This window comes from Neodiprion virginianus, chromosome 4, assembly GCF_021901495.1.
Source record: "Neodiprion virginianus isolate iyNeoVirg1 chromosome 4, iyNeoVirg1.1, whole genome shotgun sequence".
Classification (NCBI taxonomy): Eukaryota; Metazoa; Arthropoda; class Insecta; order Hymenoptera; family Diprionidae; genus Neodiprion; species Neodiprion virginianus.
This window is the reverse complement of record NC_060880.1, coordinates 6,234,519-6,250,798: the sequence shown is the minus strand read 5'-3', so window position 1 is coordinate 6,250,798 and position 16,280 is coordinate 6,234,519. Positions and strand designations below refer to the sequence as shown.

Here is a 16,280-nt window from a genome sequence, read left to right as displayed (position 1 = left end):
TTATGTGCGAAACTGTATTATATAGGTCTATACAATGTACAATGACTCCTGCTTATAAAGGAATATAATTCTTATTCCCGTACTTCATAACTTTGTAATCTATGAAAATTTCATTCATTGTTATGTTTTCACACAACACTGTTTATGAAATAGAAGTCGATGTGTGAATCTATTTTTTTTTTTAACACTCACCCACATGATCATAAAGAGGAATATGACGTTCATACAAAGAACGACGATTGTTGGTGCTATGTAAAACCAATCGTAAGGATGTGGTGCCATCCATGGACAGTGTTTCGAAAGTGTGATTTCCTAAAATAAAATCGAACTTCACAGTGTATAGCTATGCAGAATTATTTTAATTAATTATTAATCCTACAGCAATCAATGTATAGAAAATTTCTCTCATTCGTTTGAAACTAGTTCTTAGTTCGCATCAAAAACATAGATTTCTGTAGAACAAGAATCAGATGGTTCAAAGTCATTTAACGTTTACCATATTTTCAGGGAAAAGAGAATTGGCACAGGACAGACATTTATGTGGAAAATTATTTCATCTATTAAATGAATGCCGTCTGCAGAGAATGATTCCACACGATCAGCGCGAATCCTAGAATTTCAATTTATCATTCAATCAAAGGTCCGTTCAAAATAATACAATCACCTGTTGAATTTCTGAGATAACATTATCTCCGAGTGATTTGGCCATTCCCCACACTCCGGTAACGATCAATGGTGTTCCTAGAAATTTCAAACCGCGAATTAGTGCATTATATGAACAGAATGAAGAGCGCTGCGCACAATTCGTTGCAATAATATTTCCACGTATATAGCAATATTTCGATTCAGTGAATTGAAACGAATTGACCTGTTCGATATTTCAAAGAATTGGGATTGAAAAGAATTGGAACGAACTAAGGATTTGGAAGAAGAAGGGAATTGGTCTTGTTTGATAACGACTTTCTGACGTCAATACGGAATCCCTGGAGTCTGAAATTGAATCGCGATTCAGTTTCATTTGATGGAAAATAGCAATTCGTACGTACCCCAGCCAATGATCAAACATAGTCTCAGTTTTATGTTGTCTCCGGTAAAGGTTTTCACGACTAACAGGTACAAATACAGGCCTGAAACAACGAAACCTTGTGAATCGATTTCAATCCGTTTTCACGATACAATTATACCAATAAATGTCCCGTATATTGTTTACCTTCGACAAACATCCAGAAAAAGTTTGTCAGATAGAAGTACTGTAGGATGGACAAAATTGTTATACACGTTGGAAGATCCGTATGTGTTGATATCTGTAATGAATATATAATTCAGCGATTAGTAATGTAAGTTTCAGTTTTCTTTCTCTTCGTTAAGCACGCAAAGAAACCGGGGACACGTATCAAAAAGCTATAAATTAGAAAAATTATTCAAGTTAATGGGCTGCTTGGCATTGCAAAAAAAAAATCAGTTCAAAGCTGCATTTTGGCTTACAAATACAATAAGCCGTGACAATTTCGAAAATATTTAGAAAAACGCCGTTACCGTCTTAAATAGACAACACGCGATGCACCGGTGTTTTTTATGTTGCAGGCATGTTTATTATAAGGCGTAAATTAATGCGCTGAGCAGCTTGGAGGAGGATCAATTCTACAGAAATCAGTTCGACAACGAATAATGTTCTACAGAATGGTTTCTACAGAAACATTTTGCTACAGAAAGGGATTCGAGATTCGCATGAAAAATAAGCCCGCACGAATTATTCTACAGAATTTTTTTGTACAGAACATTTTTCTACAGAACAGTTTTACAGTTTTACACACGCAACACAGTACCCGCACGACACAAAACAAATTCAACGCAAATGAGTTGAATTAAATTGGATTAAATTAAATTAAATTTAATCAAAATGTACGAAACTGACGAATAAATGTGTGATTTTGATACGATTCGACGATTACTCCAAATTTGCATTGTGTCAAACACAATCTGTAGAAAAATATTGTGTAGGACAATTTTCTGTTGAACAAATCTCCAGTAGAATAATTCATTGAGGTTTATTTTTTACGTGAATCTCGAATTCCTTTCTGTAGCAAAATATTTCTGTAGAAAGGAGTCTGTAGAACATAATGTGTAGAATATTTTCTCTGTAAAACTGATTTCTGTAGAATCGAACTCCATTCAGTGGCTTGAGTTGCGTGATTACTACCGATTAGGTGCAAGCAAACCGTCTGCGTAATTAATTAGAACTTTACCTGCATAACAGCTGTTAGAATCCACATCAGATCAGCCAGTATGTAGGAGAACATTAAATTTGTGTGAATGTTGTTTCTCAGGCACCTCAGTTCCCTTAATAAAATATAAATTTTAATTAGAACAACAATCAATATCTGAATACAGTTTTCTTAATTTTCTTTTATTCGTTACAATTAAGGTGACTATAATTGCTTACACAACTTTAATATCGAGTTGAATGCACTGATGACGAAACCAGACAAAAAAAGGCATTAAATGAAATATGTACTGAGAAATAGATTGAAATAAATGTAAAACATGCGACCTATCACTCGAATTCTTGAAACAATTCAAACTCTGTTCGACTATTTATATTATACATATTTTCTACACGTTACCGAACACTCGAGCTAACTAAATTATAATCACATCAAAGTTATCTCGTAACATTGTTTATCGATGCCTCTGAAACTTGGGTAAATTGATTGATCGGCTATGGTGCAGGCCGGCATAGATACACCCACAAAATGTGTATGTAAGGTATAGGTCAAGTTCGCACATTTCGAATACGACAATATAATCACCGTATATATAATAGGATAACAAAAGTTTGTACGAATGCTCGAGTTTCAAGCCAATTAGGAGAACTTCGTGATTGTTTGTTTATTCAATGTCTGTCGAGAGACCTGAGGTGAGAAAAAATTTCCCCAGTTTTCAGAAGCTCTCACCAATTCGGAACGTTTTATCAATAAAAATACTTAAGAACGCAAACACAATGGGACTAAAGTTGATAATATAACTTTGAAATAAAAATCGTCAGTTTCCAGATTAGGAATAACTGGCGGAGTTGAATTTATCAAATCTGAGTTTGTTTCTGCTGTACGGAGGTTTATTAAATTTCAATAACGTTACAAATTTCAATCTGATTATATACGAGTAGACGGTGAAAAAACTGGTTGAATGTCGCGAATTTAAAAGTCGACAACCAATTATTCAACTCGATTGGGGTTTGTTTTATTCAAAAGTATGCAAATCGAGCTTCATTTACATATTCCATTTTATTCGAATCAATCAATGAAAAGCACTGTATTTGACGATAACATCAACGATTTCGCTGGGCGACGCGTGTTTTGCGGTATTTACGATATATCAAAAACGTCTGAATCGCAATACTTTAAATTTCGAGAGAGAATCTTCGGACGTTTATACAGCATAAATCAGACAATTGGTTGTCGAGATACAAATAGACAAGAATTGACCATCTGTTTTAGCTGTCCATTCGTATAAAAAATCCGCATCAACTTTTCTGACATGTCTTGTCATAAATTTAGAGGTTCTAATTATATTTCTAGATCTTGACAAAATCCCGAGCATGGTCTCACGATTCATCCGATCGAGGACGCTATCAGGTACGGACCACAATGGACCAAGTCGCGCGATATGAAGCCTCCAGCTGCGCAAGTAACGGTAGAGCTGGGAATGACAGGGAGAGAGGTGCGGGTTTCCGTTCCTATTATTCCAGAACCTGTCTCACAATTGGCGCTGAATTCAGTGTCTACGCAATTACGCGATAAGTCTGAGTTACTTTAATCCCGCGTACTGTAATAAATTGCAGTAGTTCCATTATGCAAAACCTTGACAAAATACAGGGTGTTTCCATGCAAACGCCGCAGTATATTGGGTTGCCTACCACTGAGGGGAACAAATATCGGTAAAACAGATCCGCCGAGTCATATTCGCTTCAGTCAAGTCAAGTCGTATAATGGCTTTAACGCGACTCCGGAATGCGATCAGTGAACGCTTCAGCGTGAGTTGTAAACAATGGAACAACTACTTGGCCAAATCGACGCAACTTGGCAACACAGGCAGTTCCAACTCACTCGCGAGAACTTTGAAAGTGCTACCTACCGATAACTCGGTAGATCTGTATTACCAATATTTGTTCCCCTGGGTGGTAGGCAACCCACCATGCTGTGACGTTTACTCGGAAACAACCTCTATGACAACAGTTCAGCGGCAATTTCTTCGCATGCGGTCTGCGGATCAATGATGAGAACAAGTGGCTGGATTATTCATCATACGTAAGCTGCGTGCGATTGTACACGTAGGTATATTATAATACTCACTTGTAGTACAAAAATATAGACACCGCGACGATGAGGGTGAAGAGGGAAAAGGAATATCCGATAAAGTATATCATCGTCATCATTTCGATACCAGGTGTTCCAGGCGGTGTCAAAATCGTGTTTTCACACGCCGTGTAATTCGAATATTTGTCCCACGTTCCGTTCGACCTACACCATCGGCTTGCGTTTTCTGAAATTTCAACACAAACATTTTACAGAATGAATTGTATCTGAATAAATAGCGCCAATTACAATAAACTGAAAACGGAATGTCATAGAACAAGGTTCTGGAAACTTCCGTCGAAAATTCTGAGAGTGATGAATTTTTTGGAATCTAAACTGGCACTATTTTGAAACCGAAAGTTGAGAGATACTCAAAAAAATTTTGCCGTAGCAAAATCCATCGAATAGATGGTTTTTTTTTTCACAAATATTCGAATCGATTTTACTGTTCGTTCGGAATTTGGGAAATACGTAACCAGAGGCGATAGAAGTATCAAAAGTTTGGTGACACGTATCTACCGAATACTCGATGTATCACTGGAATTTCGTTGAAATCGATCAAGGCATTCCGCTGTAATTCAACAGACACGAAACAGGTATCAATAAAAGTTGGAAAACCTGCCATTCGGTAACCAGAAGCGATAAAAACTTGAAAAATTTATGGCTAATCTCCTCCGAATGCTCGATTTTTCACGCAACTGTTATCGAAATCGATGAAACCGTCGTCCCGGCATTAAGTAGACAACATTTCCCGCGTATTAACAAAAACACGGACACCCACGACGGAAAATGCTAGAAAATTATTGTACGAGTAATGAAACGTGTTTCCAAGTTTGAGAGAATTTTTTTTAATATATGTAATTTGGCTTAATTTTAATTACACTTCGTTGAATTTTGGATACTCTCCGTTTCATTATGATACACGGCCTACCGTTTCAATCAAATTTATCTTCATTGACTTTAGTTGGAGCTTTAAAAGCTTTTCCCGAACCTCTTTTTGTTACACCTTTCCCAACCCCCGGACCCAGGATGGATCCTTAAACGTCGACGAAAAGCTTAAGCCATCAACTCCCTCTCTTTCAAGACTTAACCTGCTGGAAAATTGCCAGTATTGCGTAGATTTTCCGAGTCTTTGACATTTTCGCTGTATAAAAAAAAGTACCAATTTATCACGACGGGACGCGCAATAAATTCACAGCAATCCAATAACTGCCGCATGTATATTCGGTGGGTGGGCACGTGTACGAATTGCCTTATCCGGCAGGATTTCTGCTACTTTTCTTCCCTCGCGAAATTCCCTTACCTTTATCGGTTTTCCAGTTCTTATACATGATTCAGCATTTGCTAAAAATAGAAAAAAAAAAAAATAAAAAAGAAAAAGTGCTCACTGAACCCTTACATCTTTTGAGCAAATATTTTCTCACTCGGCATTGTGTCCTCACGTGCTTTGCGACCACGGGTAATGGAATAAATGTAAGAATCTAGGTATGATTCATACTTTTATCATTTTCGAAAGAATTTTAATCGTTGTAGTAACATAATTTAAAGCAAAGCCAATTAAAAGTATAGAGAAGAGACAATAACTCGATTTTACAAAGAAGCATCGTAGAATAAAGTAAAAATTTCACTTCGTAGAGTGAAAAGAGGGAACTTCGATTATGGATATTGATTGAACGAAAATGGATAATATTTATGGTTTTCATTGCAAAATAATCGTATGTTGAGTAACTATCAAATTATTATATTCGAAAGCTACGAAGATCTCTTGAAAAATACGAAAATAGAAAATACTTGAATTACGAACGAAAGTTTAGATGTGTAATGGTTCAAAATTGCTAAAAATCTAGCAAAACTAGACTACAAACAGAAGATAAATTAAACCCCCTTCAAATTCAATGAGTTTCTAGAAAATATATCTTCTGAATGAAGCGAGTCATCGCAGAGTAAATCCGAACAAATATACTGAATTCTCAATGATTTCGAAGCGATTTAAAACGAGCAACGATATTATCTTAGCTTTTGTTTAATCAGTGAAACGAGTAAAATGTAAATTAAAAAAAGCAATTTCGATTCAGAAAATAGGTGAAATTCCCTGTCCCTTCGACCTCGTGATTTACGTAAATTTGTAGGTACGTACATACATACATGCATAAAAACATCGGGAAACAATTCTTTTGGGAAATTTGTGTTACCCTTTAATTTCTTGGGATGTTTATCATTGAAACATCGCATTATTTTCGCGAGAAGAACCGGTTTTGTTTCAGCGGGTCGATGAGAAACGTGCGGTTGGTTCATTATCTCTTGTCACATCTGTTATCGGTTTTTTGTTTTGTTTCGTCTCGTAATCTTCCTCTCTTTTTCTTGTTTGCTTGGGTGGTTCTTTTTCGTTTCTACCCCCAAAGCGGGTGAAGGTGCCGTATAATAGACTAGCTGGAATATAGGTATACGATATACTTATAGGAATAATACCGTGTCGTTCGGTCGGGTTACAGGCCTAATAGGGTCCCAGGGTGAGAAAACAAACGTGACCTCGATTTCGTTGAAGGAAGAACGTATAAAAGCCTTAGATGGTGAGAGAGAATTACAATCTGTCTTGCGCAGATTATATTCCCTGATGCTGCTTCAGAGACGCAAAAATCCCGTTGTCGGTAAATATTTTCTCACATTGTGCTCAGCGATATTTAGCAATAACTCGTGCAAAAACTGTGCCAGTAGTTATCACACCGTGTGTCCGTATTTATTTTATTCCTGCAAATAAACCAAGGAATTTTATCTCGTTGGATCTAGAGAATTGCAAAACTAAGCCATACATCCCAGATCCTTGTTGTAATACTTCTACTCGTCGTAAATGTGCGGATTTTTTCTTCCATTAAGCATATAACGTCCAAATAGTTGATTAATTTTTCTCAAAAACGATTAAAATTTACGAAAAGATATTTTCCTAAAAATCCATTTCTTTCCATATTCTGAAACTTTCCATTTCCTCGCAATCGTCTACACGTTTCAATATTAAATACGTACATTACTTGCGAGTAACGAGTTTTGCATATACAATTTTGGACATGTACCGAAAGATGAGGCAGGTTTTATACGAGTTTCGTTCAGCCATTTGCGAAAAAAGTAAAAAAAAAAAGAAAAAAAACAACTAATCACACTTTCGAAACGTGCGCGCGAGAAAAAAAATAAATAACTCCCGTAATCTCTGAAGCTCCGCATCGATATTCTACAACGTCGAATGTTGTTAACGTACGTACGTATACGATGTGAAAAAATAAAAAAAATTGCGTGGTATATTTGTGACACGACGTCAGAGGCATCAGATGAAATGCCACTCAACGAGACGTCATCAAGCGTGAGGAAGTTCGCGAGTGAGAGGGCGGGTAAAAAAATACAAGAAAATGAGACGTCGTATAAAATTTGAATACAACCCGAGCCGAGCATCCCGAGCCTTTGAAGATCGAATGTATTTCCAACGAGTATATCTCCTCCGTCTCTGTACGTCTCAGTTTTTTCCTCTTCTCTTATTCATGTTCCTCCTCTCTCAATTTCCATCAAATCAAAGACCCTTATCGGCCTGAAGAGGAATAATTTTTCCAAGAGAAATATTATATACATATACATATATGTACGAGTATATTTGCAGCAGAGCTATCTTATCGAGATAAAGATAAATTTTTTTCTCCAATTGTTGGTACAATTTTAAACTGACGCAAAGGGAAGGAGTAGAGAAATAAATAAAATCGTAATAACCCTGTGATATTTTTAGTCCTGATAACCTTTACACGCGGTGCCTTGTACACGAAGGAAAAAGAAAAAAATTAATACCCTTGGACAAATTTAAACACCTTTACTTGGCAAAAAGCAAATCCGCGCGGGGCTCGCGTAAGAGCTCGTATAATGAAGGCAATATACTCAGCTAAAGTAAGTATAAGGCAGTGTAACAGCTTCTCCGGCACTTGATGTGTCGACTCGAATCAAATAATAAATTATCTCCGTAAAACAGCCCTGTGTAACACAGAGGCGGTTAATTTTATACACTCGTATAACCCGCGCCAATATATTATTAAGCCATCTGCAAATATCTTACGGTAGATAACGTTTCAAGATTAGGTGTATAGATATGACAATTTGACGGGAAATCAGAGGAATTATTATCGCTCGTGTCGTCACGCGTGTGCAAATTATGCGGCGTAAATGTTTGCAATACAACAAAGTTAATTTGATTTTTTTTTCTTTTTTTTTTTTTTTCGCGAATTGGGAAAATGGAATTAAAACGACAATCTGTACAACGGGTTCAGAGCAGGGCGTGAAATTACGTTTGACGCGACGATCATCAACCGGAAGTATCGCTAGAACCTACCAGGGGTGTGAATTATTAACGAAGGCAAATATGCGCGGATTAATTGATCGAATTATACGCGAGCTCGGACGATGATACTATGTGAAAAAAGAAGGCTGTGCTGACGTAACGCAAACACCCGTGTAAAAGGCAGAGCAGAAGTAAACGGATGACACGACTCTTTTTTTTTCTTCAACGCGCAGAAATCGCGAGGGATTTCACAGTGATGCAAGCGCCGACTAAGCGAGCGACATTATCCGCGGATGTATGTAAAAGGATGGTAAAAAGTGCGTCGGCATAAATCGTTTTAGTCTCCCCGCGTTATGCGGATTAATGGAACTGTTTTTCCCTACGGGGATTTTTTTTTTTTTTTTCTTTTTATCATACTGCAGAGGACGAGAGATAGGTACGAACAGATAAACTTTTCAAATATTTCACCTTACGTAGAAATAACTTTGACCTTGAGTTTGAATTATTCGGACGACGGCGGGAATGAAAATGGCCGCCGGCGTCGGCCCGCTTGGGATTTTATTTTGGCGCTAGGTTCGTTTTCGATACATAAAAATATTCGAGTTATGCATAGCGGGAAGGAACGTCACGGCAAGAATCGTTTGGACGTGATTTAACGACGACAAAAGCCTAGACACGCTAAAAATTTAACCAGAAAGTAATTTCGCACGTATGTTGCCTACGGTTAGGGACAGCAGCTTCAACTTACAATTGTACGAACGACTTTTCGAATATCTGTATAATTCAGCGTTGCAAATTGAATCCGTCGAGGTGTAATGGACCGGGAAAATGATAGAGCCGGGCTGTACTTTTCCGGTGATCAACCCAAACAGATATAACCGTGGAACGCGGAGGGCTGTGTAAGCTGATCCCTTGAAAGTATTAATTAACGAATGAAAGCTGAGCGAATTACAAAGTTTCGGTCGGCGAACGATGAACGTACCGCGAGGCAGTTATCTGTAATTAAAAGTCTTAACTTTTCATTACCTACCATTTTCCAAACTCTTGTACCCGCTAAATCCTTTCGCATAAAGCTTCGATTAAATTAAGCCGCAGCGGCTATGGTAACACTTACTCCCGTCTTGTCGTTTACACATGTCTGCGTTTGAGCACACGGGCCATTACCCACAGATTATCTCCTAGTAGAGATAATATTATTTCTGTGAGTGTTGAATCTCTCTGATTATTACCGTATGCATAATGTTAATTATAATCTTATTACTCCGTGCGGGTTGCTACATTTTTTTCCATAACATTTCTCTATAAATCTGCGTGATAATTCAGAATTGTCCAATTTTACTGACGGAGACTTTGCCAAATTTTCTCAAAAATGAAACTCTGACGGAGTTGGTTGAATTCCATATTTTGTTTACTCGGTCAAATATATCGTTGGCTGTCTAAAACTGTTCGAATCGTTAAAGATTAAAGTTTCCAAACTCTATGCGTTCGAAGATTTTCAGAATATGTTTGCAAAGAAAAATTCAAACTCGATCGGTTCTCTTTTTCACCCTTCTAGAAGCATTATTTTATTTTTCAACCGGGTTAAACGTTACTTTAAAAAAGAAAAAAAAGGAGACCTTTTTTCTCTCAGAGCCTGGAGAAACTTTTCCATATAGAAAAACGGAAACTTGGGGAGGAGAACTTTTTCACCTGGGGTATCATCCCTTCGACATCGTTTACCTTTTGCGTGAGTAGAAATCATTCGCTTTCACTTGGCGTGCAGCCGTATGCATCACGCGAATACACATTAAACAGAGCTAAGTGTAGCATTTGTTCAGGTAATTAACGAGCAAAACCACGCGGATACCCGCCGAGCCACTTTAATACGGACCCGGATTGAAGTCAATCCCTCGCAAAGAGTATAGTTTGCCTTGGCCAAATAACAAATTATAATAACATTTTGTGTACATATGAACGAGAAGATTTGATTAAACGAAACCGTAACCGGAGTACGCTTTCAACGTCGAATATATTCCCAGCTGAGGTAGCCGTTTCATTTCATTTTTTTTTTTTTTTTGTTTGGTAAAATTTGGGTTAAAAAAATTTCGTACGAGATCCGAAGTTGATTGAACAAAATTCTCCGAAAGCTTCGATAAATTTTAGGGATGTTTTAAAGTCGTTCGAAAATCCGAACACGATGAAATACAGAAATTCTAACAAAAGACAGAATTTTTTTTTTTAGGCATCTATGCCTGAGGTTAGATTCGAAAATTGAATATACCCTGAAAGCCTAAATTCCGAAACATAATTTTAGTACGAACGGTGAGTGTTTGTTTTTTTTTTTTTTTGGTTTTTTTTTAGTGGTGTTTTTTCTTCTACTTTTTGTATTATTCAACGTAAATTGAATAAAGAAACTTCGAGCACCGCATTTGCATTTAAAAACAATTATTTTCATTCCACTAAAAACTCTCCTTTAAATTAATTTCGCCGTTGAATATCTCTTCACAATTTTATACGCTTATGAGAAAGAAAAATTCTATTATTTCCGAATTTTCACAGTGCGATTGTGAGGGAAAATTTTTCACCAGTAGGGAGCTGTAAACATGTATGAAAGGAACACACAGAGCGATCGCACTCAAAGGAAAAGAAAAAAGGCAAGAAGAAAAGAAGAAAAGTATCGTGAAACGTATCAGCAAAAATTTACGAGTATACAACGAGTTTGCGAATTCTTTTTTGGCTCGAGTCCTTAGTCGAGTACTAAAGATACCGGTGCCCGGAACGTTTGGGGAAACTCAAGGAATACTTGGAGCACGTTAAGGATACAAGAGACGTACAATCAGGTCAGAAAAATGTTGAAATGAATACGTGATAAAATAAAAGTTCAAAAGTGTGTCACTGAAGCTCGTTTATTTATATCTAAGTAATAAAGTCTCCGTAACAGAAAAAACAATTTTAGAAAATGTTGAGGAAAAATAATTAATTTTATGATACAGTTTAACGATCTCTCGAAAAAATTCAGTCAAATTTTAGGATGGTATATTTCCTGTTGGATCATGAGTTATGTCATTTGTAAACGAGGATGATTATGCATAGCAGGTCATTTTCACCAAGTAACAAATATGCTCGAGAAAAAAACATTAACTTATCCCGGACGATTTCTAGGGAATTATTGATTTATGATCAAAATGAGGGATTTCTGTTAATTCAATCGAACTTTGCATATTTTTCTAAATTCTTTGTTGATAACCTATACTTTTCTTTCCGATCAAGAAATATATTTTTCCGAGTTCAAAGCGGACGTGGTGCAGAGTACATTTTGTAATGACATAATACGATTATTGCTATAACTATTGTTACAGCGATTTTCATAAACCTATGTGATCTCGAAGACGGTTGAATAAAATCATATCGACCGAACGACTAATCAGAAACGACTATATGTGAATACAAACGAGCTTCAATAACGACGCAAAATTTTGATCCGCACACTTGACGCAGTCAATAATATATCCTCCAGTAATTGAATTACTTTGTAAGGCGATGAAAATTTGACCCGAAAAATGCTGTGTTTACGGCTTATTTTTATTGGATTGCAGCCGGCTTCGGTAGCACTTTTTCAGCGACGCTTTCGTATCGACAGATTTTAGCCCCGACTGTACACATCCCAGACCTCCCTAACTCGGTATAATATAAGCATTATTGAATCATAACGTAGACATGCATTACGTGCCGGAGGGTTGAAGTAACCGCGAGTAATGAACTCGAGGAAATTTCGGTTCCTTTGGGCCGCGGTTTGAGCCCCTTACCCGTCGTGCCTGTAATATTCCACTCGAAATAGGTCTGAATTAAAACTATTCGGGACATGGCTGCATGTTTGTGTATAGTGATTTCCGGCCCTTGTGAACTGAAATCTGAAATCATTTTTGAGCTGCACAGTCAGCGTTTCGAGAAAACAGCAAAATTTTGCGTTCTTTGCGCTTTTCTCAAAAACTGCTATCGATAGATGTAAAATGACCTTACCATTGTGTAGGGCGGGAAATTCTACATCGAAATATGTCCTCATTTGTCGGAAACGGAGTCGGATTAACAAATTGATAATAAAGAAATTTTATTTATCGACGGCACCTGGGGAATTTTTGTGAAATAATTCGGTTTTTCGCAATTTGTTAACCCGAATCCGTTTCCAACATATGAGGACATAATTCGTTGTGGAATTTTCCGCTCTACGCGATAGTCAAGTCATTTTTCATACGTCGATAGCATTTTTTGTTGAGAAAAAAGAAATTCTATTTATCGACGGCATCTGGGGAATTTTCGTGAAATAATTTGTTTTTTCTCAATTTCTTAACCCGACTCCATTTCCTACGCATGAGGACATAAGTCGGTGTAGAATTTTTCGCCCTACGCGATGGTTAAGTTATTTTTTATCTATCGATAGCAGTTTTTGATAAAAACGCAAAAAACGTCAAATTTTACTGTTTTTTCAAAACGCCGGCTACGCAGCTCAAAATTGACTTCGGATTTGAATTCCTGCGGGTCGAAAACCTCTGTACACAAAAATGCAGCCGTATCCCGATCATTTTTAATTCAGACCTATTTTGACATGGTCTTTAAGTCGCGAAGAGGATTTGAAACACCGAGCTTCAAAAACTAGTGTGAGTGCAGATGGCAAAAACACAACGAAATCCAACCGAGGAGCAAAATTATCTCCGAAGTTTACCACCGGACCGAATACATTTATCGGGGTATTTCGGTGTGCAGGGAACTGTACGGATGAGCTTGCAGAAATCGCGCAGATTTGTTCGAGCGAAATTCAGCGAGCACCAAGGGATCCCAGCAGCGGTGATGGATGAAAATTAGTGTAACGTTCTACTACAGGGTTATCAATTCTTAATGAACTTGGGTAAGCTTTGCTGATAAACAATTCATCTCGGCCTCTGCAGTCGTTATGATACCGACTCCATATTTTTCCCATTACCATGCTCGCGCTCTCTTCTGTTCCGTAAGTACCTACTTGTTCATATATTATATACTCGAACCTTTGTATAGTTAGTGTACCCGTAACATCTACCCGCCGGAAATTACAAAAGACCTCAAGGTACGAGGACTTTGCAAATAGTAACCAAAGCTCGCATCTTTCAGCTGGACTAAGCTTCTCTATCATATCATATTTACCCTAGGAAATCATTATTAATTGATTAACAGAGTCACGAGACGATAGAATTTGATTTGTAGGTATACCTGATGTTTCGATATCATCAAAGGCTCGATCGTAAAGGCTTCCAATATGATCAGAGAATGGATCGATGTGACGTGTTAGCCGAAATGTTACCACCGTTGGTACCGTCGAATGGTTTACCGTGCAATTCGTATTTGCTTATCGGAAATTCATCACTGAAACTCAATCTTTTACTAGTGGTATGGTAGGTATATTATATGAGAAGTGTTCGATCAAGCTTGACTGATCGGAACTTACGACGCATCGTATGTCTTTCCTACTATACTTGTGTATTATGTACGCATGAGAGTCGAGTCGCAGTAGCTTGACCATCCAAATTTTCCGTAGCGTTTTCGAAACAAAAAAAGTAGAAAAAAACAAAAAATAAAATAAATCTAAACGACTTTCAGAAGCATATATCTCTTACGTACCTATGAAGGAATAAATTTCGCATCTTTGCGAGAAAGTTAAGCGTCTATATTTCACTCACAATATCGCACGAACGGTTGTAAAGAAAAACTATACATGTATATATATAAAATAAAACATACGCGGCAAACTTATGCCAAGTTTGAAATTGATCTTCTTCCTCCCCCCACCCATTTTCACGTATACTATACCTATGTGCATACATTCTCTTAAATCGTTTATTCTGCTCGTGTAGTTTGCCAGCGGGGTAAAAGGGATGCAACGGGTATATAACGCTGCAACGAGCATGAGTAACGAGGGAAAAACATTATCGAACTAGCTGGCTGTGCAAGGAAGCTGTTTATACCGGAGGTAATGTTTAACCCGTACCTCGGTTTAGAGTTTCAAGCATTCTCGAGTTTGCATAACTGTGCGGCACTAGTTAATTCGCTAGTGCAATCTAAGCTGCCAAGAGCGATATAACTGCCTGGTACATCAGAGGTTCGTTTCTGCATAAACAAAAACAGTTCCATTAATTGCAGGAGGTCGACTCGACTCGCAATATCTCAAGGATAAACGGGCTGAATCAAAGATTATCTTACGAAAAGTGGAAAACAAGTCCGAGCACATCGAAATCGTGTAAAAATCACCAGAGTTCAGTGTTCAATCGTTTCGAACATCCTAATAATAACACCTTGATACACCAATTGTCGATATCTTAGCTTGTGGCGTTCAAATTTCTCTCAGAATCTTTTCCGTTACATTTTGTAGGGAGATTTTTTAACTCTTTCAGTCACGCGTTTATTTATTTTTTTTTTTTTGGACACGGAATTGAGTGCAATTATACGACCGTTTCCTGTGTATTTTTCTACGCTGAATGCAAATTTAATCAAATTAAAAATCATCCCTAAAATGGGGTAAGAACGTAATGAATTATCAACGTTATTTCAGACGGTATTCTTGAATGAGACTTGTACCCACGTTTACTTTGAGACAATATAATTTTAGGCAGAGAATATGTGCAACCCCCCCATACTATCTGCATTCACCCACGAGGAGGGTAAAAACTACCCCTATGCATTGAATTTTCATCTCTGTTTGTCAACCACTGAATTCGAAGCTTTTTTAGTATACGTTTATTATCAGATTTCACCGCCAACGAATTACATTCACGAAAATACGTTGTTTTTTTTTCTCTCTTTTGCATATGTTTATTTATAACAATTATTAACAATTATGGATTCGCAAAAAATCCTAATCATTCCAAAGTTTAAGGTTTTTTTTTCATTAGTTGAAAATGCAAAAAAATTCAGGATTTTGCATGGAATATGACAAAGAAGGACAAAAAAAAAAGAAAAGAAAAGAAATAGAGTTGAACGATTCTTTCCATTTTCATAACTGTCGATTCCAACGGTCCGATCGATTCATCCCTAATCCTAGCCGATACGACAAAGGTGGGCGAGGAACGAAACCGTCGTTGGAATTCTTCGCTGCAGGGGTTGGTGTGAGCTGGTTATATAGCCGTTCTTTCTCGTCCTCCTTATTTTTTTTTTTTTTTTGATTCATTTAATTTTTTCCCCTCCGTATTTCCATTTGTAACAGAAGAACCACCGCGGCGCCTTTCCCCGAGGCTTGTCTGGTTACGTGTGCGATTTCCTTTCTCCAGATAAGAGAGAGAGCGAGAAGATCCCAACCCAAGGCTCTTTCTTTCGAGTATAAATTACTTTGCTCCGAGCACACAATCTCCTCATCTCCTCCTCCTCCTCCTCCTCCTCCTCCTCCTCTTCCTCTTTCCCTTCTTCGGTTACCTTGCACGATGCCCACAGAGTTATCTGTTAGCCACCGCCTCCAACGAGGCCAGCAGCCTCCTCCAATCAACTTGACGCTCCTTTACGGAAAGCACTTTTGTCATTAAACCCCGTGAACTGGTTGCGCCTAATTTTTAGTGTACAAAAGAAGAACGCGGAGGAAAAAAAGGAAGATAAAGAAGAAGAGGAAGGGGAAGACGAGG

At 37.6% G+C, this 16,280-nt stretch overlaps 1 protein-coding gene across 3 annotated transcripts in view; it reads right to left on the bottom strand.

The window, feature by feature from the left end:
• The window catches only part of LOC124303787 (diuretic hormone receptor-like), a 37,989-nt gene that overhangs the window by 1,475 nt on the left and 20,234 nt on the right, over nucleotides 1–16,280 (bottom strand). For all 3 annotated transcript variants that reach the window (XM_046761449.1, XM_046761448.1, XM_046761447.1), the window contains exons 3-8: nucleotides 4,353–4,542; nucleotides 2,247–2,340; nucleotides 1,211–1,304; nucleotides 1,047–1,127; nucleotides 665–741; nucleotides 193–312 (exon numbers count right to left, since the gene is read on the bottom strand). In XM_046761449.1, coding sequence (XP_046617405.1) covers nucleotides 193–312; nucleotides 665–741; nucleotides 1,047–1,127; nucleotides 1,211–1,304; nucleotides 2,247–2,340; nucleotides 4,353–4,542 — 656 coding nt within the window. The remainder of the gene's footprint in view (nucleotides 1–192; nucleotides 313–664; nucleotides 742–1,046; nucleotides 1,128–1,210; nucleotides 1,305–2,246; nucleotides 2,341–4,352; nucleotides 4,543–16,280) is intronic.